At 31.9% G+C, this 23,872-nt stretch overlaps 1 protein-coding gene across 17 annotated transcripts in view; it reads right to left on the bottom strand.

Annotated features, from left to right (window-relative positions):
- The window catches only part of LOC146999028 (inositol polyphosphate-5-phosphatase A-like), a 206,397-nt gene that overhangs the window by 16,713 nt on the left and 165,812 nt on the right, over window positions 1–23,872 (bottom strand). For 15 of the 17 annotated variants that reach the window (XR_015039915.1, XM_085812256.1, XM_085812260.1 and 12 more), the window contains one exon: window positions 16,533–16,637. Coding sequence is in view for 14 of the 17 variants with exons in the window: in XM_085812256.1 (XP_085668382.1) it covers window positions 16,533–16,637 (105 nt within the window). In the remaining 3 variants the exon portion in view is untranslated. Of the gene's footprint in view, window positions 1–8,308; window positions 8,452–16,532; window positions 16,638–23,872 lie in introns of all 17 variants that reach the window. The other 2 variants (XR_015039914.1, XR_015039913.1) reach the window with 1 other exon arrangement.

Below are 23,872 nucleotides of genomic sequence, written 5' to 3' on the forward strand. Positions count from 1 at the left end.
ATTAGGTTAAATTAATTATGATTAATTTTTTACTTTTAATTATGTTTTAACAGGTTCAGCATTACTACTATGCCCAAGACATTATTATTTAATTAAAAAGCATTATTATTTAATTAAATACTTATATGCATATCTATGAAGAATCCTAGATTTTCTTCAAATGTAATTAGTCAAACAATTTTTCAGCACGAAATTTTTCATAGTTCTTTCAATTCAGACAAACTTTGATGAGCATCCTTGAACTGAAGGGATTAAGAAGTCCCTTCAATTCAGCTCATTGAAATTTGATTGAATGCAAGGTTTTTTAATCTGCAGATTTTATAGGTGTTTTGTCTTATGAAATACTCACCACCTAACTACCCAAATGAATGAGCTATTTGGCATTCTATAATATTAAGAATATATGATAATTTTCCTCCTGAAAATGATCATCTGAAAAATCTATTTAAACATTTAAGAATATATTTCAATAGTTAATAACTTCAAACCTCTGAAATAAAACTTTATATATTTGCTTTCCTTACAGTATGATATTTAGATAAATTAACTATCTTCCTTGTGGGATGTATAAGTTATCTTTTGCATAATACGTTATTCTTAGTCCTAGAATCTTTTAAAAAATATGGGATTATTATATGTGAGGCCAATTAACTTGTAAGGATTTTATGTTTTACTAAAGTTTATTTTATTTTAAAACTTTAGTGTCTTCTCTTATTTTCCACTTCCGGCCAGAATAAATGTGGTTAGTTTTAGTATGCAAATTGAGCTTGCAAACTATTAAGTATTTAAGTTGTGGCTTTTAGCCAAGAAGGAGTTAAGAGAGAGAGAGAGACTTCTCGCCACCTTATTCCATGCATGCTTTTCAGTCAGTTGCTGTCCGCCTTTCAGGCCAGAAATTTAGTCCTCTTGATATTGAAGACATACTGTAGTTTTCCTGCATTCTGTGTATTACATACGTAAAGACCTAAAAGGCCAATCTTAGTGATACTAGTCTTTGTATAGTATTTGAGTTTAGCTCTTATTTAAATTTAGTTAGTTTGTAGTTCTTATTTTTTTAGTTCAGACCACAAGTACTGTTCTTTGTATCCTGAAGTGTGGAAGCAGCTGCAAACCATGAAGAATAAAGGGTAATTAAATCCTTCCCATCTTTGTCATATCTTCTACAATTTCATCGGACATACTTTAAAGTAAACTCACTGTTCTTCTCAGGACACCCACATGTTCGCCAGAGTGATTAGACGAAATAGTAGTCCGCATAAATTGAGCACAATTAAAAAGCTTCATAGAAATATATTATTTGCCTCAGAGCTAAAAAGCACAAAATAATGAGAGTTTGCTCTGGGTCTGACTTCTTTATTTCTGAACTGACTGAGTGAGTGAATTTTTAAAAATTCCAACACATCGATAAGCGAGTTTTCTTCACAGAGACCTTCAGAGTGGGCAGACAGCCTTGATGAGATAGCCCATAACAAAATAAATGAACTACATTAATATTCTCTTTCTGATGTTAAAAATTTTCATACTGGCTAATTAGAAACATATGCAGTTACAAAGTTCATTCAATGAAGTTTCAAACAGATTTCTATTTTTATGTACACCTATAAATATCTATTTTATACTTTTCATATATACATGCACATCTGTTGGGTTTACAGTTTAGACACTAAAGCACAGTACCAGCAAATAATAATATTTAAATGAATCACTAACAGCTCTTATATGAGAATATTTCATCAATCAGAGGCCAAGCAATTAAATCCACTGAATTCTAATAGTTTACACTGGATTTGGCTTCTGGCATACAGGCTGATGTTTTCTATAAATAATGTGAATACATAGCAGTTTTTCTTAGAAAGCATCCCTTCCAAGACAAATAACAAACAATAATTATTGCCACAAACACCTAAGAATCTAATTAGAATATTTCTCAAATATATTGCAAACTGGCATTATCAGAGATGAAATTTATTGATCATTCTTTTCAAAAATACCAAAACCTGCAAGATAACCCGAATATTTAAAAAAAAAAGGGGGGAGGCTTTTTATACCCATTACTGTACATAACAAAGTAACTAAATTCAGCAGGCGCAAGAGCTCAGTGAACAACTGCTTTTCAAACTGGAGGTAGAATTTTCTTGCCTCTCTGAAGCAAATCAATTCAGGAATATTTTCTATGCCACACTACACAGTTCATTTAATCCTTATTAACAACATAGCTGACTGCTCACTAGAGTATCAGCAAAACATTGATATTGTACATGATACAAATGTATATAAATAAAGAGGATATATACACAAGATGCAATTGGACATATAAGAAATACTCTTAAAATCAAATTACTCAGATAAAAATATCACCCGCAGAATAATTAAGGATAATGTTGCTCTGGGTACGTCACTTTTACTGACAATAATGTTGCATGTATAAAGGAACATGAAAATTTCTCTCAAAGAAGTGTGTCTTTATGAAGTAGCAACCAGTCCTCTAAATAGTGCATACATAATTGTACATGCAAGTATAGTTCTAGAGAAAGAAGTACAACTAGAAAAAAGTTTCCATAAAGTTTCTATTGAAAACTCAAAATATTTATGAATAATAATAATAATAATAATAATAATGATCCTGTAGTTTAATAGGAACAAGAAATTAACTCTCTTTACAAAACTCATGTATGATTTTATATCATGAATAATAAAAGTGTGGGGATTCCTTGATAAATTTATAAAGTAATATAATTTTAACAATGCAATTCAATGAAGATATTTTATTATTTAGGTTGGCACACTATTTGTGACGTAAACTGTAGATTAATCCTGTAAAAAACATTATTTAACGTCCTTCTCCAGATTTGTTTTCTTGAAATTATTTTCAATTTCCCAAACCTAAAATTGCCTCTCAAAGTAAAAAAAAAAAAAAAATACTTAAAAGTGACATGGCAAGGTAGCAATAAGTGCTTTTCAAACTGGAGGTAGAATTTTCTTGCCTCTCTGAAGCAAATCAATTTAGGAATATTTTCTATGCCGCACTCACAGTTCACTTAATCCTAGTAAACAACATAGCTGATTGCTCACTAGAGTGTCAGCAAAACATCAATACTGTACATGATATGGATATAGATAAATAAACAATATATACAAAGTTAAGTTGCAATTGGATATATAACATATCATTGAGTTACAATTGGATAGTGGATCCTCTCTCACAGCATTGCCCAAAACAAGCCTCTATCATTTGTTAAACAGGTTTTAACTCAATAGTATGTCCAATGAGCTTTGCTTGAAATTTAATCTGCAAGTGAAATATCTTTAAAATGAAAGGTGGTCTTCCTGAAAGATACAATTCAAATTTGAGAATTTGGCCAGAATACATAATTAATGGAAATATAACTGTTTAAAAACTAATGTTTTTGTGTCAACACTGAAAACAAATATTTCTGAAAGAAGGAAATTAGAAGAATGAACAACTGCAGAAAATCCATTTCAGAGAAGTTGCATGTTCAAAGCAAAATATCTGAATGTTCAAACCGTATTTTATTAAAATTTTTCAGGCAGTGTAGCACATCAAGTAGTTAAGCAAATGGGCCTATGTAAACTGAAAAGGGCCAAGATACAACTTTGTGGATGAATGCAAAAGATGATTATTTTTTTACTGAAGGGCTGTATAAATTTACATATGTCACAGAATGTTATATCGTAAATTGAAAACCCAAAGATGTCTCAGCCAAATGATTAAGAATTTATCCAAAGTTCAACAATCAAGTAAAAAACATTTATACCATCTAAAAACATTTAAATGTTGATGAAACTAGTCATTTCTTTCTTCTCCAGTTTTTAAAATACCTCACCTCTGAAGACCTTCAGTATCACGGTGAAAATCCCTTCACTATTTTATATTGAGCAAATAAGGAAAATATAGAAGACTACTCTTAAGAATGTTACAAAAACCAAGATGTTTCACAACTATTGACAATATGCAGCCCAAAAAAGTGAATGACAGCAGACATATTTGTAGAATGTGTCAAAAAATTGGCAAAGTATTAAAAACTCAAAAATAATTTTTTGCGAACTCATTTTTTTTATATTACACTATTTAATTCTTATGATTTAAAAAAAATGAAATATTTAAACTTATTCTGAAATACGCATAACATTTTAACAAACTTAAAAGTAAGATGATAAAAATGTAATAATATATAAAAAAAGTCACAATAACAAAATTGTTTAAAGCCAAGGCAATGAAAAACTGCATAAACAATATATGTATCTCCTCCTAAATTAAAATTCTATTATCATCTTTTTCATTTATATATTCTTCCAGAATGGCTCACTGAAAGACGTACGAATTGTGCTTACTATATTTCCTTTTTTTAAGACATCTATTTTTTAAATGCATCATGGTGTACACTGGTTCACAAAGCACTCTTTAAAAGGAAATGCAGTTAAAATAAATAAAAAACACTGAAAAAATTTATATTAATAAATACTTAAAAGTACACAATTCAAATGTATAAAATTAAATTTTTTACATAATTATTTAAAGGAATATAATTCAGTAATATATCTAAAGCAATTCAGTAAAATTTGAAAAGGGAAAAAATTCCAACAGTGATTAAAAAATGTAATATATGGCAAAAATATTTCTACGAAAGAAGAACTGAGACTTCGGCAGATTAAGAATGAAAAGAAAAGTGAAATATGTTGCCAAAAACTAGGAAGTTCTCCAAGTGAATTACTCTTGGGCACAATGTAAAAAAAGCGAGCAAAACTTAATTCTCAAATTTTTCCTTAAATTTCTGATCACAATTTATAAAATTCGATATTTGAATACATTAGTTCAGTCTTAGAATTGAAATATGGAAAAAAATTGCCATGCTTTTTCAGAAAAATTCCAATTTTATGTCAGAATAAGTATATTAGAATAACACTGCATATAAATATATCTTATGTTATCAAATATATATCTTATGTTATGCTTTCAAGACGTAAAAAATGCAAGCTGAATTTCAGCAACTGGCCGAGTAGAATGGAAGATACAGAATTGCTTCCCCGCTTTCTTTTATTTCCTTGATTCAGTTATACCTGAAAATGCCCTGCTAAGCTTATAGTTAGACACTCTTTAAATGCATCAGAATCCTTTACATGGAGAAAAGCATTTCCCTCACCCAAGTTTCATGAAAACATGCAATATAGCATGAATATAAATTCTGGACCAAGGCATCTCTAAAATATATGACAGGACATTTCTGTACGAATGACTATAATACTACAATAGAACACACCCTCCCAACACCTAGAACAACTCCCAATATTACTTCAATGTCAGCAATCAAATCTCTCAGAAGCTTTGCATGTAATCTCTACTTCAGCTGAAAATGTTTTAATTTTAGTGAAATTTATTCAGCAAAATTTACTTAAAACTGATTATTTGCGTTTACAGAAAAATATGGTTAAACATTAAATTTAACTTTTTAGAGCAGAAAAACAGACAATTGAAATTTCATAAAACAAATAATTTTCATTTATTTTGATACTATAATATTTAGATAGATGTAATATTAATTTAACAAATATAAACATATAGATACTGTATTTAAAATTTACATATTTATAAACATAGTATATACTTTACACATGCCACTTTCTCAAAAAAGACGCAATTTTTATACCATTTTCATTGCAATTCGCATGTTAATTTCCTTGGATAGATTACACATATTAGATGCTTTAACACATAATTTAAGTGCAATTTTGTCTTTGAAATTTTAAACCTTGTGGTTTGGTAAATGATTGAAATGTTTATAACTGCAAGATTTAAAATGCTTGTAAAATGTATGGATTGACAATCATACTGATAATGCTTTTATGAAATACTTGTAAAAACAATGATCTGAACAATGTTTGGTCTTTATGGCCGAAATTCAATTGTTTTAGAATTGTTTCTTTATTATGAGTAACTAAAATGCTTCAATTTAAGATTATCATTACCATAATGTTGCTAATATAATGCCAATACAAGTAACCCTCGTATAACACAGTAGATAGGTTCCTAGAAAATGCCGTGTTGTGTGAAATCATGTTGTACGAGACCCAGAGCCAATATAAAAAGGGGCTAACACACAACAAAGAATATTACATATTTTAATTTAATACAACTTTAGTGTAATAAATTTCTTCTTTGTCATTACTCAGTATAATCAACAGAGAATGTTTTTTCAGTGGAATGAGATCGCTTTCACTTTCATTATTTCTTCCTTCATTTAAAGTTCTGCCATTCTCTTCTCTCTTTACAAAATCTGTAATTTTACTTTGCTTACTAGTTCTTACCCGGTCATTTTAAATTTCTCGATATAGGGGTAGACATTAATTTAGAAGTCAAACAACAAAAATCAGCATTATGTTTTCAAATTTTCACAGGACTAGTTTCGATGGTTTTACCGAACCATCATCCTCATTTGCAAAAGTGCAAATGAACAAGATAAGATAAGAAAGATTGAACATGAGTTAAGTTACCGGCAACATCTATTGATGAAATGAGAGCTAAAACATAATTTCTTTAAAGATAATCTAATCTTATCCCTGTTGTATATTGTTATAGGGTTCTTGCAATTTATGAATCGTGTTACAGCGAAACCGTGTTACAGGATGCTGTGTTGAAGAAGGACTCCTGTACTTCTACACTGCTATGTGTCTGATAAATAAATAAAAATTAAAAAAATAAATAAATAAATATGCTTTCAGCTTTTTAAATTATCTAAAATTTTTCTTCAAATAGTATTCATATTTCTTAACAAGCTGTTTTATACTTATCAGTTATTTTACTCAATGTATGATGTTATAAAATTATCAACTGACACAATATGTTCTATTAACAAGTCTTAGTTCTGCATGCTTCACCTGCCATAGCCTTCAGATTTAGAATTTTCTTCTCTAATAAAAGAAGGCAATCAAAATGCATATTTTATTTCTAAAACAGCAACTAATCAAAACATTTCACCAAATTCATATTTGACATTTGAAAGGGTTTAAATGAGCACTGTACTTTACTTAGAAATAATTGCATAATGCAATGATTTTTACAATAGTAGCTACAAGATTAACCCATTTTTCACTGAGAATGAAGAAAAGTAACTTATATTAATATCAGAAACATGAAAGAAGGTGAACTGCATGTCACATTGGGATTTATTTTCATCTAACCAATGAAGAAAAAGTACACACTTTTGGAATTCTACAAGATGTTAAAATTATACCATTAGATATCCTACATGAAACAAATCATAGACTTCCTTCAACTTCAAACACAAAAATTCTATTCATTCCTTGAGCAAATTGGTTAAAAGTCACCTACAATTAATAAAATTAAAAAATATGCATGAAAGATACAAAGGCGGAGACACAACTGAGTGTCAAAATAACACACCCATTCAAAATAATGCTTGCCTGTTGCATCCCTCACACAACCAAACTGATCCCTTCACTTGATGTTACAATGAATATATTCACTAAAGAAAGAAAAGTTCAGATTGAGCCGGAGACTAGCAAACAGACAATAATGAATTTCTTTCTACTGAGGTGGCTTAAGCTCTGAAAATTATTACCTGCCAGATATCATTGCATGAAATTATAAAGTTAATGCAAGCCACATCATGCAGGTTACGAACTTTTAGCAAGCACCTCTTAGTGGCTAGCATCGAACTGTTCCTAAACCTAGAAGGCTTCTCTGAATCCTGGAAATAATACTGTATGGCTTGTTCAGCACTTTGTGGAGACATCAGTCCATGAATACTCTGCTTTGTCTTATGATTATTTTAACCTTCAACAAGTGGTTAACCTCATCTTCTTTGCAACTGATTAACCTTTTTAACAACAATTCTTCACACAAGGACTGCAAGACAATGAAGCAAGACAAACAGCCCATAGTGATTTCTTAACATGAATTATCATCTGATGATATGTGAAAATACAGATGAGTTCATTTAACTTTTTATGATGAAAAATAATTTTTGCATTTTTGTTGATTTTAACTCTTTATCACGCATTTTCAATAATAATGATTGATCCTCAAATGCCTTTATACAAACAGTGAATGCTTTTCAAAAACCACTCAAGGTTTCAGATGATTTTGGTCACCTCAGAGGTAATGTTTAATACCAGTGTTTGTTAATGTTCTCATGAAGTTAGCTGTCTACAAAAGGTGGTCATCACAGGAGAGTTCAGTATATTACAAAGCATTTGGGGGGGGGGGGAACTAAAATATACATACTATAAGATATCTAGAAAAATTAGTAAAATGAAAAAATATGCTTACTTTTGTAATAAATAACCTAATGCATTTTGCCTAGTTTTACTGTATCTTGACAGAAAATGAAATATAAAAATATTGGTCCAATCATATATCGGATAAGTTTAAAATGAAGTACATTGGTGAATATAAAATAATAGTAATACCAACTGAAAACAAAATAATAGCAATATCAAATAGAAGTAAACAACAGTAATATCAACAAACAAACAGTTTTTAAAATATGAATCTAATGATTCATATTTTAAAAAGCTTAAATGACAATGAAGCATTACGCTTTCAACATATTAAGCAAAATGTTTAACAATAATAATAATAAAAAAAAAAAACCACGTCAAATGACCAGTCACTTTAGCAAAAGCAAATTCAAACACAGTTTTTGTTTTTTTCTGTAAAATTGTTAATTCATAAACTGCAAAAAGCAGACCTAAACATCCACAACAATTTTTTTAAAGCTTCATTTAAACAAATATATATTTTCATATTAATAATAAATACTAAAAATAAATTTCAGAAATCAGCAAAGATAAAACTGCCTCTAATATAATCCTTGGACGATATAAAAGTAAAAACAGCCACAAAATAAATACATTAATAGATGCCAGTTTTCAGTTATAAAAACATATCTAAATTTACTGAAACTTTAAGCATTGCACCAGAAATCTAATATAAACATACATTATTAGTTTCATAAAATTTAAAAGTTAATTTGCCAACCACTGCTTCAAAAACTATTTTGCTGCAACACCTTTCAAGGTACTTAAAGAGTAGAAATTTTTTAATGCATGTTATAATCTCTTTCAGACATTATATGCAGTAATGAAAATCCTGTTCACTAGCAAAAAAATAATTTTAATACACTAAGTTTTCAGTAACTATATGCAATACAGCAAACTTAGCAATATTGATAGCAAAGAATGCTGATCAATATTGAAAAACAAACTTGGCAGTTGAGGCAAATAAATATTCATCTTTATTTCAATTGACATTTACAGCCACAATTCACCTGGCACTCTAGTCATGCCTATTAAAAAAATATTTACCTTTCTGATACTGTAGTAGGAATAGAGCAGCAAGGCAGCGTCTTAGCAAGAGCAAAGAGCAAAAGAGCATAGCTATTCAATATGAAAGTTCACTAAGAGAAAGATTTATTCTCAAAATTTTGAGTTCAAGTTCTGAATTAGTTACATCTTCAATGTTATGTAAGTCATATTATATGGACTGATCTAGACAGAACACAGTCCAGGAACAGTTAACAATATTTTTAGAACAGAGAGGGAAATGACCAAATTAAATATAAGGAATTAACTGGCTATTGCTAATTTAAATTGTAATTTTAATTCGCATATACTTTATCTTCCATATATGCATTTCCTACCTTTAGGGTTAATCAAATAAGGAAAAACAAGAAATGTTTCATGATAAGATGATACAGTTGGTAAAATCCAATTTTTTTTTTTTTTTTTTTGTCAACATAGTATGCTGGTAGAAATTTGCTTGTATCGAATAGAAAGAGAGTGACAGCGCGCTTTTACTCTGCATCAGATAAAAGAATGTCTGGAACAACAAATGTGTGATAAGAAGAATCTAGATGGTAGAATGGGATATTTCACTTAGCCGCCATCAGTCTGCGAAGAAAAATGTAATGAATGAAAATAGACAAGCAATGTGAAAAAAAGTTGGATCAATAAGGTAAAGTAGTAAGTACTTAACAAAATGTTAAGTTAAATAATTAACAAAATGTTAGGTAAGAATATCCGAAGGATATTTGTATTTTTCTCTAGGAAAATGGTAGAAATTTGAAAAGCACAGAAAATTTAGGTTGGTTGGTTGGAACTTTTCGGCACAAAACTCATGGTGGTATATTGATATCACCATGATTACCATGATTAATATTGCGCCAAACAAAAGATTATGTATTTTCAAAACTTAAACTAATAAAGACAAGAACACATGCACCATTCAGTGCATACTCACGAGTCATGATTGGAAATTTAAGACAATGTTACATATAGGTATAAAATAGCAAGCTATAAGATCAAACACACAATTTTCTTTTTTACTAATTTTTGAAAACCATGAAATACAGATAGTAAACTCTATAGTCAAAGGATAAATTCTGATGAATATGAATATAACTAGATCCCAGTTAGATCTGAACTCAAAGATTCTGAAACTCAAATTGGATTCAGGGCATCCAATTAACATGGTAAAGCTTTGTAGCTTTTAAAAAGTTAAAAATGTTAGAATGTGGTTCTTTACCAACTTAATCTTTTGCTGAAATCTCCCAAGTATTAAAATAAAAATTTCAAAAGCAATTAAAATTTAGACAATCAATTAAAATGTGTTTAATGGTTAAAACAGTGTTGTATTTAGCACAAACTGGTTCAATTTCACCCATCAATAGGTATCTGTGTATTAGCCTTGTGAAACCAATTCTTAATTGGGTCAGAAGGACCTCCTCCTTTCGGTATAGGGTTCATTTCCAATGTTCTATTTTATGTTTTGTATTTCATAATTTATTGGTTAACTGTGCATCCAAAAGATTTTGCCATTTCATCAAAATTTTCCTCCCAATCAAAGTGTTGTTATCTGAATAGGGAACGGGTTAGCTGAACAGGCATATTTTGCAGTGACATCCACCAGTTCGTTTCCCACAACACTAATGGATCCTTTATTAGACTAGAATAGAAGAGAAACACGCTAATATGACAATCAAAATCGTAAAAACAACCTTGTATTTAGCGTAAGTATTTTGAAACACTCAATCGATTTCAAGGGCAGCTAAAGGTCCCTCCTCATCAGGAAAAAGAAATAACAAGAAAGAAGAAAAATACAGGGAAAGGAGTCTTAGAAACACGTGGTCCTTATCAGCACTGCACGTGGTTGTAACCGAATTTTTAATCAGAGTTGCACTGGCCGGCTACTTTTACTGAGCCTGGCTATCTGATTTAAACATGTAACACAAAGGACAAGAAAAATGGCGAAGTTAAAAATAGGGAGCGAGGGGCAAATGCACCTTCACGCTCAAAATCTGAACTTCGAATAATGGAAAGCAACCACTGAACAGATTTTTATACCCTCTGGTAGTACCAAACGTGAGGAGGTAATGCCATCTTTCGGCAAAAATAACTGAATTAAGATAGTAGAATTTTAAAGGCATTAGGAAGGACTGGATTGGACTTCAAAACATTAACTAAACCTGCTAAATCTTTGTGAATGTGAAAAGCCTCAAGAAAATCCAATTCACCTATGGAAGAAGCCTTTTGGATGATTTTTGCAGATCCAAAATCAAAATTATGGTTAAAAGTCCAACTATGATACGCTATTGAAGACTTGTTAATTTCGCCTTTTCTGACATAAGATTCATGATTCATGTTCCCTGATACGAAACTTTAACGCTCTTTTTGTTTGGCCAATATATCTTAAACCACACTGACACGATATAATATAAATTCCCCAAGAATTCAAGACAGAAACGCAATCTTTTAGAATCGAAGGGTGAATTTTATTAATAGGCGAGAAACCGACTTGAAAATTGAATTTCTGGAGAATCCGTGCAATTTTATAGCTAACAGAAGGATAAAATGGAAGCATGACAAGGTCATTGTCAATCCTTTATTGATCCTTTATTGTACCCTTTATTGTAGGATCCTTTATTGTTGGGTACCAAGCCAAGGCTTAGTACCCAGCAATAAAGGATCTGGTAACCTTTGGCTTTTAAGCTAACACTGAACTTCAGAACTTCTACGAGTAACAGATTTGTGTTATCCACATAGGATTCAAGAGCTTTTAGCACACTAAGCGAGTGTGTGTAACTAATGAAATTTTTCATATGTTGTTTACCTATGGAAGATAGAGTTAATAGCAAAGCAACAATCTCTGCAGTGAAGATGGTATAAGCGAGATAAAGTTTTCTTCCCTCAACAGTATTCCCGCACACGAAGGCAGAGCCGACGTGATCCTGGGACTTAGATCCATCTGTATACACTGCAACATAGTCATTGAAAGCCTGTCTATGTTCATAGAAAATCTGCTTGTACACATCATCATTGGTGTTATCTTTAGCTAAGTTGGAAAATGTGTTGAGAAGCTCAATGTAAGCATCTTTCCAAGGAGGATTTCCAAATATTTTACTGCTTGAACTTTCACCTCTTAGAAGCCATGTTCTTGCATCCACTGTTGAATGCATAATCCCAAAGCAGGAATACAAGAAAGATGCACTTGGTAGAGCAAATAAAACTGGCTATCGAGCACTAAGTAGTTGGCTGAATTATCAGGATGTGAAACAGTTTTTGAAGTAATAGTGAAGAGACAACTACTCATGTCTCAGCTGAAGGAGTGGCTCGAAACATTCTACATACAAACATTGCACAGGCTTTTATATATTTTTGAACAAGGAAATGTGACATTTTATGCAATTCAGCAGATCTTGTCATAACCAAAAATAGGGGAACAATTTAGGTGTTTTCTGTACTTTCTGTAGTTTGAGGTCTTTTACTAGATGATTACTTGGCAGTTTCATGAAGTGTAATAAAATTTTGCAAAGCCATATTTGAAGGAAATAAAAATTCGAACCTGGCATCCCCACCCACCACAGAGTCCAACAAGGGGACTCAGATTCCTGCACCAAGGATAACCAGGTTTATATGCAAACTGAAGCCCCACAGTCAGCTTTCCTAAAAGCAGGTACTCCCGAGAGCTTGTCCCCAAGCCACTGACAAAAGGACCAGTGGCCAGCCGATTGATACCCATGAGTACGATAAAGTGCCTCCCATTTAGAAGAAGCAGAAGCCAAAGCAGTGTGTTGGGGACAGTACCTCGTCCTTCAACTACCAGGACCCTCCTTTCCAGTGACATGGATCTCCACGCACGCAGTTTTCTCACCATTCGAAAACTAGAGACAAGAACAGTTCTAGTTTCTCATAACAAACCTCAACCTCGGAAGAGGAATACCACAAAGCAGAAGAAAAAGAGAAAAGTTAGCATTTGAGAGGAGATGGAAAAAGGATAGAAAGGATGAAAAAGGCCTAGGATTGTGATACCCGATCACTAAGACAGTAATCCCCTGAAGGATCTTCACCTGCTATGCTTTAGCTGGGCATATTGAAATGGCCTTCATGTCTAAGGTGGCCCTATCAGGAGTTATGCTCCCAACATACTTCGCTCATTCTGCCCAATGACACACCCCGCCACTTTGATGCAGCATAGCAGAATTTGGGGGGGGGGGGTACAGGAAAATTCAGACCTTCAGTACATATTTCATTCTGCTTTAAGCATAATACAGTACAAAGTCTGTAATACAGACATCCACTATCTGGAATGATCTCAAACTCAAAGCCACAAACTTTTCTTTTTGTATGCTTTACGCATGCGTGTAATGTGTTTACACATACGCATTAACGCACGTTTGCACATGCGTGTTGGGAGGATGTGTCTCCAGATACGTTAAAAAATGCATGGCATAATTTATGGCCAGCTACCATATTTCATGGTGAGGACGATGAAGATGATAGCCGCAAATTTGAAGGTTTTCGGACATCGCAAACTAAAGGCGAAATTTTCCAGTTATTAAATTTTGTAAAGAAATGTGGAGATGTGGTAATAAATGAAGATGATATAGCAGAAGTTTTTCATTGCAATGACAATGCCCCCATCATCAATAAATGGACAGCGAAATCTGTAGTATGGTTCTAGATCCAGAAAATACCGTATAGCGAAGAAAGTGACAGAGAGGTTATTGAAAACGAAAAAATTTCAATTGACAAGTCAGTTGGTATTCTCGACACAGCATTTACAGGACTTGAACAGTGGAACTTTGTAACTGAACAAGAAATTATGTCTGTTTATAGAAAGAATATATAGTTTATAGAAAGTATTAGCAAAAAAAAAAAAAAAAAAAAAAAAGCGCAACTTAATATGAAAGAAATGTTTAATAAAGTAAACAAATAAATATTATTATTATTATTATTATTTTTTTTTTGTAAATTTTGATACCCTTTAGATCATAATTGCTCTTTATTTCATAAATTACGATTTCATATTTTTAATTGTATAATTTCTTCATGCTATCTTACCAGATTTAAATTGATGATCTTTAATCCAAAAAAAAGCCCTAATCCGGAATTACCGAAGTCCCGACAAGTCCGGATTATAGACTTTGTATTCTATTTATATTATCACTTCAGCAAAGAGAATCCACTCAGGTAAAAGTAGCAATGCAGAACAAACAATATGTTATGCACATATCCAGGACAGTACACATCTCTGTATGATTACATTCAGTTCTTTTGTCAACTATAAACTTTGAAAATTTAACTCCAGGCTTTCTGCATTTGTTAGCTGTAAAATTTAACACCTTGCCTTAACTATGGCATATGAGAGATGTGGTACGTCAATAGGGCCAAAAGTAAACACAACATGTGACAGACATGAGCTAGTTATATTCTTTGGGCTACATGCAACAAAACACTTATCAATTTTCCTGTCTACATTGGAATGTGAAGATATATTTCTTGAATATTAGATACCCTTGAAAATGTCTTCAAAAAGAATACTAAGCTTTGATGAGAGTAATAAAAGTTTGCTAACATTTTAAACTATGCTTTAACAGGTATTTTAAATAATAATATTGACAGTAGTGATATTTTACTTTCTGCATGAAAACATAAGCACGTAAACCATACAGCATGCAATTTAAATAAATAGACAAGACTTGGTTTCCTGTAGACTGGGACGACATGAAAATATAGTTTCCATTGTGTATAATAATGGTTGAACTGAAGCCAACAATTCAAATGAATTCCTCTAATGAGGGCAGTTAAGAAACTCCAGTATTCAGAAAAATGATGCAGTTCAACAGATTTTTGCAAATATCGGGTTTTAATCAAAGTTTCCCACCACTGCAAATAGCGTCCACTAAACAGATCACGTTCACCTGTTTAAACGCATTTTGTCAAATGATTTTTGATATTTGAAAGAAAGGAACTTGCTTTAGTACACCGTGTTGTAAAATTTGTAAAAAAATATTGTTAAGTAGAATGGGGTCACAAATAGAACTATCAGGCTACCACATTAGAAACATCATTTATTCCCAGTTCTATTGCAAAAAGTCAGCTACAAAATTTCGCCAAATCATGTGAACAGCTTTTGGTACTAACATTGTACCATATAACTCTGTGATGATTTAGTATCGAAAGTTCAAAAACAAGGACTATGACAGTGAAGAAGAAGAACGTTCTGGGCGAACATCAGTAGGACGCCCAGAACGTTCTGCCTGCCAGAACTTGCAGAAAAAGATCAGTATGCAACCACTCGAGAGCTTGCTAAGGAATTAGATGTTAGCGCCATGTCCACAATTCATGCAATGCATCGCATAAACTTGACATACAAGTTCAATTACTGGGTGCCGCATGAGACGAAGCAGATACAGACAGACATGTTCAGGCCTGCACTAATCCATTTGAATATCAATGCAAGGATAAAATTCTGGACTGCATCAACACTTCTGATGAAAAGCAAATTCACTTCAACAACAAAAACCAAAAAGGGGCTTGATCTGCATGCAGTGAACCTGTCGGCAGCATTGCAAAGTATAATTTTGACTAATAAAAAGATCATGCTTTGTATCTGGTGGGATAACCGTGGTATTATACACAAATAGTATCTGGAAAAAGGTAAAACCCCTGACAGTAAGGTGTACAGCAAGATACTAGTCCATGCTGATGCTACTATCAAGGAAAAATGCCAAACTGAGTTCTGGCGCAAGAAGGTAATATACTCCATCAAAATAATGAAAGACCACACGTGTCTGCATTCACCAGCTGGACTCTGTACAGACTTGAATGGTATCTTTTGCAACACCCACTGTACAGCCCTGACATTGCTTTTTTGGACTTCTACATTTTTTACATCTGCAGCTACATCTTGCTGAATAAAAACTGGTCTTCACCATCCCCCATAAGCATTCAAACATGATATCAAAATCATGAATGAAAAAAAGAGAGAAAAGCACATTAATAATGTCAAAACTAAATGTATTAAACAGATTTTCGAATCCAATAACAACTCGCAAGGCACATGAAACATATTACTCAACTTCCCTTTAAATTTCCAGTTACATTATATGGCAGTATCTTTCAGACTCTCCCTTGTTTTCATGCAAATCTGATTAAACATAAAAGTATAATTTTTGCAAAAGTTTCAGCAAAATCATTTAAACAAAACTTACATCATCCATGGCTATGAAATTTGATGCGTCATGAAAAAGATGTATCTTGACTAGATCAAAGATTGTATGACCAATACTCCAGCGTGTTCTCGTGAATCCTTTACTCTAAAAACAGAAAATGAAACAAAAAAAAAAAAAAAAAAAAAAAATAAGATAATGTGCATACAGCATATTTTAGAATTAAGTGTTTAATAGGTTTTAGAGTTAAGATGTGGAAAGTAGTACCAATGAATTGCTGTCTATTAATTTTTATAAAACTATCATATCCAAAACCTCGTAACAGTGTTTTCTTATCATTATGTAGGCCATGTAATATTTCAACACACTTTTTCTAACTTAATTTATAGCAGAACTCTGTCAAATTTTTTAATAATGTAACCAAACCAGAAGTCTAAGAATTATATTAAATAAATGCAATTTAAACATTTCAAACTTGTATATGAGATAAATTTTTAATGAAATGGGAATAAATTTCTATACATGAGTATTTTTTAAATTTGATTTAAGGTCCAAAATTTTAATTCCAATACTAGAAATGATATTGTTCATGCTTTTTACAAAAAGTGCTCAACTGATTTACTTTAATACAGCATTTATAATAAAAAGTCCAAAATCTGGATTTTTCATATTCGAAATGATCTAATATCTGGACTTCAGAACAGCCTTCAGCAATTTTTTAAGATTTTTTTTTCTTACAAAGTATTGGAATGGAGAGTATAATACTAAAAAAAAAGAAGCTGTTCCATAACAGTGATTTTTCTCATTGACTAACTGAGATTCCTACTCATAACATTCAAACACCTGCTGGCTAAGTGGCTATGACTACACTTGCCCTTGAATGGATGTGGGGGGATTAGCATTTTTTTAACAATGTAATTTATTTTTTAACATAAACAATAAATGAATGTCCAAGACATATTTTTTGGGAGCAGGATGTCGCTCATTCTAGTCTAAGTTGCTATGACTACACTTTTTGCCCTTGAATGGTTGTAGGGGGATTAGCATTTTTTTGAACAATATAATTTATTTTTTAACATAAACAATAACTGAATTTCCAAGACATATTTTTTGGGAGCAGGATGTCGCTCATCCTAGTTTCTGTTCACTGGCATAGCAACAGGAGAAGGAATTTGATTCTGAGGAATTTAAGTTCAGTTAACATTGCAAATTATGCTCTTTCTTAACTTTTAAATTTGATACAGCTTATTATTTTTTGGAGCTGGTATAAATGGCACTGCACTATTAAAATTAAAGTTAGAACTTTAGTATTACAAATTAAAAGTTTGAACTTTTTGAAATCAAAATTATGTTAGGAATATGGCACTGAAGAGTCACTAGAACAACAATGAATAACAAAAAAACTATTCATAATTCTAAAAATGATAATTATGACAAAGTAGTGATTGAATAGATGAGATAGCGATGCTGCACCATTGAAAGTCCAATGCTAATGGCTCTAGGCAAAATATTTAATGAGGATGAAGTTAAAGGCTTAATTCGTATATTCAACAGGTCAGTTAACCAAATTTAAAAATCACCATAGCATGAGGCAGTTCAAAATTTCAGGCAATAAAACTTCAGCTGATCCATGTGTATTCACCAAACTCATTAACCCCTTCGCGCCGACTGTCACGTATACGTGCCAGCAACGAACACACTTACCTACCGGCCGACACGCAGGCGTGCCAGAGGATTGTTCCGTTCTCTACCGACTGTCACGTATTTGTGCCAGTACTTTGGAACGTTTTTCAAACTATAATTTCTGCCACAAGATGTCACTGTATGTCCATATGGTTTCAGATACATGTAAATTAGACCTTCTACTCGAAATGAGAGAATACTCACATACACGTGTTTTTAATTATATAAACAAACGGGGAAATAAATGTTTCCGAATGGCGTGATTTATGACGTCTCTTTAAATCGCACTTTTTATTCGCACGTGGTAGTTGTTTACTGTAAGTAGAGAAGTTTTATTTGCTCTAAAGCATTGGGTATTTTGGTTTGCAGTTCAGTTTTTAGAAAATAATTAGATCTTGTTAGACGTGAATTCTTTGTTTTTACCGTTGCAATTTCGAAGCGTCGAAAATGTTTAACAGAGCATGAAATAGCAGAAATGATGCAAAATATTTCAGATATTGATTCGGAAAGATTAACTGAAAGACATTTTCTAAAACTTTGTTCAGAAGAGACTGATAAGAAAATGAGACGACGATGCTTCGTTTGTTCACATTCCCGGAAAAATCCTCCAAAACGGCAAATGAGTTATTACAAGGAATGTAACATAGGACTGTGTGTAGATCCCTGTTTTCAAATTTTTTATACGAAAAGAGAATTTTAAGTAATATATCTAGTTTTCAGATGTATAATGTTAAAATTCATAAAATGGTGAGTAATTAAAATAAAATATGTAAAATATGCTTTTAAACAAGAAATAAGGTAATTAAAGTATATATATAAAAATATTTATAAAGCATAAGTCATTTAAATACTCTATAGAGCATTATTAAACAATGCATTTATACTTCGGAAATTTCATGGATTTAGGCCCTATAGCAAAAAAGCCCCCGGCCCTGGAGAGACGCTCGTGTAAGACACTGCCGGCCTCAGCGATAAGCGCGCGTTTTCGCTACCCGGCTCGAAGGGGTTAAGGATGAAAGTTATCACCAGAATTGGCTGCTGTCATGACACTGGTGTTGCTTGGTAATATATGAATTTTGAAATACCCGAGCTACCTCTACAGAAAAGACCTAACCTTGTGTCAAAGATTCCAAAGCGAGACTAATCGTTCTGGTATGTGCAAATGTTACAGGAATGCACAAATTTAAACTTTACACAATTGGGAATAACACAACTTTGACTTTTAAAAGAGTAAAATTTTCTCTATCATCGTTTAAATATAAAAGCATGAATGACAGAAACATTAACAAATGACTGATTTTGAAAATCATTTCATACCAGATACTCAGCAAAGTTTGAAATTAGTTGATTCATCGGATGATGCAAAATTTTAGCAATTATAGACAACTGTTCGGCTCATACTTTACTTAATGTTTTAGCTAATGTCTCCATCTTTTTCTTTCCTCCAAATTAAACATAAATCATTTGCCCAATGAGTATCAGAGTGCGTTGTACACTGATGCAGATGTAAGATAGTCTTTTTAAAACCTATGTTGAATTTTCAGAACAGTAACAAGGCCATTCAAGAAATTTTCAAGTACACTGACATAAAATCTGCTTCGTGGATCATTGGAAGGTCATAGAAAGATGTGTCTGAAGATACATTTAGAAATGCTTGGAATAATTTATTGCTAGCTGCCATATTTCACGGTGATGATGATTACAACAATCACAAAAATTATACACAAGCTGAAGGCAAAATTTTCCAATTAATGGAATTTGTGAAGGAATGTGGAAAATTAAGGTCAGATCAACGCCAGCCATTCGACGTGTGGTCAGTTCAACACCATACTTTTTTTTTGTTTTTGTTTGACGCCATACTTTTCATATTTTTATTTATTTTTAGATTACGTTTGCACCACCATTCAAATAAATTTGGTGTCATCATCATTTGGTGTTTCACACCCCACATTATGGGAATTCATAGATGGTCTCAGGCGTGTTCAAAAATCAATTGATCAACGTTACGAACAATTTGTATGTAGAGATGAACCGCCGCACAAGTGGAATAGGTATCTGTGAGCTCATATGAGAATTAAAGTAATAGTTGAAGATTTTGAAAATCGAAAAATAATAGAATACCTGAAAGGTGTGACGCATAACTTTGCAATGGATTAGTATAATAACAGTTCTGCGATGTAATCTTATTTATGTGTAATCTTATTTACCTGTAATTATATTTGTCTGCAATATAACTACTTTGTAACCATATGTTTTTTTACCATTTGCGTATTTTGCATTTTTGATGCTGTTTTCTGAAATAAATAAATAAAAAAAAAAAAAACCTCCTTCATGTCCCGGGGCCTTGACGTTGGCGAGGGAGTTTCTCATTAATCTGGGACACAAACAAAAATCTAGAACACTTTCACACATATACACACATATATTTATTTCAAATATGCATGCAAACAATTGCTAATTCAATAAATAAAAATCAGTCATATTACTTACTTATATAATTTCATATTTATTCTATAAATAAATAAAAATACTAAAAAAATATGGCGTCAAACTGCCTTGGCGTCGAAACGACCTGCTTCGTTGAGTGCCATTTGATATGAGTTAAGCTTGTGTCAAGAAAGCATACAATAAACTAACTAGCCAGAGTTACATTACAGACATGAAAAAAAACTGTGGTTTTTCCCATATCTTCACAAGGACTTCAGAATTACCTTACAGCCAGGTAATGCACAATCATGGAAGCAATCAATGTCAATACTTCAGCAACACACAAAAGGTTACAATTCTGCCTTGACTGTTGGATTCACTAGATGTTTTCCCAATTGAACATGTCTGGTATACAAATACTGCACACACTGGAATAACAGAGACTACCAGCAGCTGCAAATGATAGAACTCTGGCAACAAATTTCAGTCACATGGATTGCAACATCTCAAGATACTGTATTTCCCAGCATATGAAACACAGTGTGATTTATCAGGTTAGAATTTAAGAAAAATACTTTGGTCAGACAGAAGAGGATCTATAATTTATCCTTAAGGTTTTATTCCAAGAATTTTTCTTAACTGATATCCCAGATATCATGAAACAGGCGAAGATTTTGCAACTATAATATTCGAGGACATGTCACACACATTTTAATTTAGTATATTGTTTAGGTTGAGTGTCATTTCCTCGTAGTTTTTTTTTTTTTTTTCTTGCCATTTTCCTGAAGTGCAACATTTACGCTGATATGATCTTTCTTCTGGATATTACGCTACGTAATTTGCTGATTGCGTTGCTACAGCCTGAATCTGTGGTGCCACGACTTAAGATATGGCCAATGACAGACAGCCACTGCAACCTCGATGAGCCAAACCACTAGATTCCCTGAAGTAATGTACAAGAATTTTTAGTTTTGTTACAGTCATATAGCCTAGGCATATTTTCACCTGTTTTAGCATATGAAATTGTTACAAAGCTGAAACAGCTGATTTCCCTTTCAGATACAACAATTTAACCAGAAATTCATTATTGAGCAATACAACTGACAGTGACTCATCAAAATTAGAAAATATAAAAAAACTAAATTTCAGCAGATGAACAGCTTAATCTCTTTGGCATTTCAATTACCCTACAGTATATATTCCTACTTGTATTCATTGCATATATTATGGTCAAAGTAAAAAATCCAGTGATTATTAATAATAATCCAGTTGTTGGTTTAATGTGATAAATAACACAAAATAATCACATTTACTAATAAATATTTATAATCATCAATGGGGTTTGGTCAATGCAAATAATTAAGCATACAAAACAGAAATTTTGAACTCTAATGAAATTTTAATGTCATGCAAACATGCATGAAATTAAAAAATGTCTTACAACAATGATTACTGTTATTTATTACATACTTTAGCATTTTTCTTAGCAGTGAAATTCAATCAATGAAAAAAAAAAAAATGTTTTATAGCAATGATTACTGTTATTTGTAAGATACATTCATTATTTACTACATCAAATAAATTATATTATGAACACCTTACAGCAACAAAAAATGCAAATAAATTGCATTATAAACACACTGCTATTACATTTTAAAGAAATTATTAACGACTGTGAAATATGAATTTACGGAGGGTTTCTGAATTTTTCCACTGTAGCGATTTGGGCTACCATTACTTGTGCAATTACAATATTGAAATCCCTGACTACGTAAATTTCTTATGAGCACATTTTCTTACTTATTTTAATATTTGTAACTTTATTGACTAAAATAAAAGCTTCCTAGCATACACTAGAATAATTCTTTGGTTAGAAGTTGGTTTAAAATGCCATGTTTTGAGCTTAAATTATTTTCATTTTGTTTAAAAATTGTAACAGCTATAATTCACCTTATCAGCCTTTCCCATGCCATCCCTCTGGTATTTTTATCCAAACGGTTTCTCCTAAATTAACAACTGCAGGTTTTAACTTAAAAAGTGCTAACATGTTTTCTTCTTGCTTATTTGGTGACAGTTTAGCACAGCGCTAAGTTTCTTGAATAATTTCTGAGAATTCATCAATTCTTTCTCTTTTCAACTTCAGAATTATGTTGCTCCTTTTCTATTACCCAACACTCTTATTTCTGTTTTTCATTACATCTGCAACAGTCACTACCTCCAAGTCTTCATTCAAATCACCCAGTTCAACTTCCATATTCATTGCACCAGTATCTTTATCCTCGACTGAGATTACTTTCTGAGGATGGATATCAGCCTTAGACTCTTAATAATGCCAGGTATTCTTCATCTTCAATTCCTATTAACTGGCAAGTAGGTTCTTAAACATGCTTTAGCTTTACAGCTAAATATAGCTTCATACGTGCTGTGATCTCTTTCTAAGCAATGTGCACCATTTCTCACAAATTGAATAAACTTTATGCCTTCTGACCACTTTGTATGTTTGTTTCCAAATCAGCAAGTAACACCTCTTCAATATCTTGTTTCAATATTTTTATTAGCAAATTATTTACCATTGCCAGTCTTAGCTCTCCATAACGTGAACACATCCAGCAGATGATAGGTAACTTAATTTGCTTTTAATGCCCTTTACTGAACAATTTTCATTACATGGTCTCATTAAACCGTTATAAACTTAATGTCTCTATTCGCTTCCGACTGTAAATCAGTAAGATCAATTTGACACCTTGGATTCAATTTAATGCTTTTAACAAAATAAACAAACAAAAAAGTTTTATCTTGTAACGAATTGTTTCTTTTGACAAAATTCACAAAGATTTAAATATATCAATTTTAATCACAATCTGCTTATATTTTGTCTTAAGCATTTTTATCATTCTATTGCACCCTCCATGGCCTCCAGAAAAGCATAAAGTATAATTAGGTCTTTTTTATTTTTAGCTGCAGCAATATGTTTTTTTAACACAACCAATTCTTCACAATATCATACCTTGATAGTCAATGATAATCTTCTGGTTATTTGCCAGAAGTCTTCTCTTCATTTTCCTTCTCTCTCTAGGGGGAAAAAAAAAAAAAAAAAAAAAAAAAAAAAAAAAAAAAAAAAACTTTCTAACTGAGAATTTTTTCTTTTTTCGATTTTAGCATATCAAAACCATCATCAAAATGTGCCCTCTGAAATCTAAATCATCATCCACTGTGCTTACAAAGAGAGTAAAATTTGTCAAAATTTGGAAACATTTATGTGTATGCTAGCA

This window comes from Stegodyphus dumicola, chromosome 2 (assembly GCF_044657685.1).
Source record: "Stegodyphus dumicola isolate Sdum_Otavi_A_Nest chromosome 2, ASM4465768v1".
Taxonomy (NCBI): Eukaryota; Metazoa; Arthropoda; class Arachnida; order Araneae; family Eresidae; genus Stegodyphus; species Stegodyphus dumicola.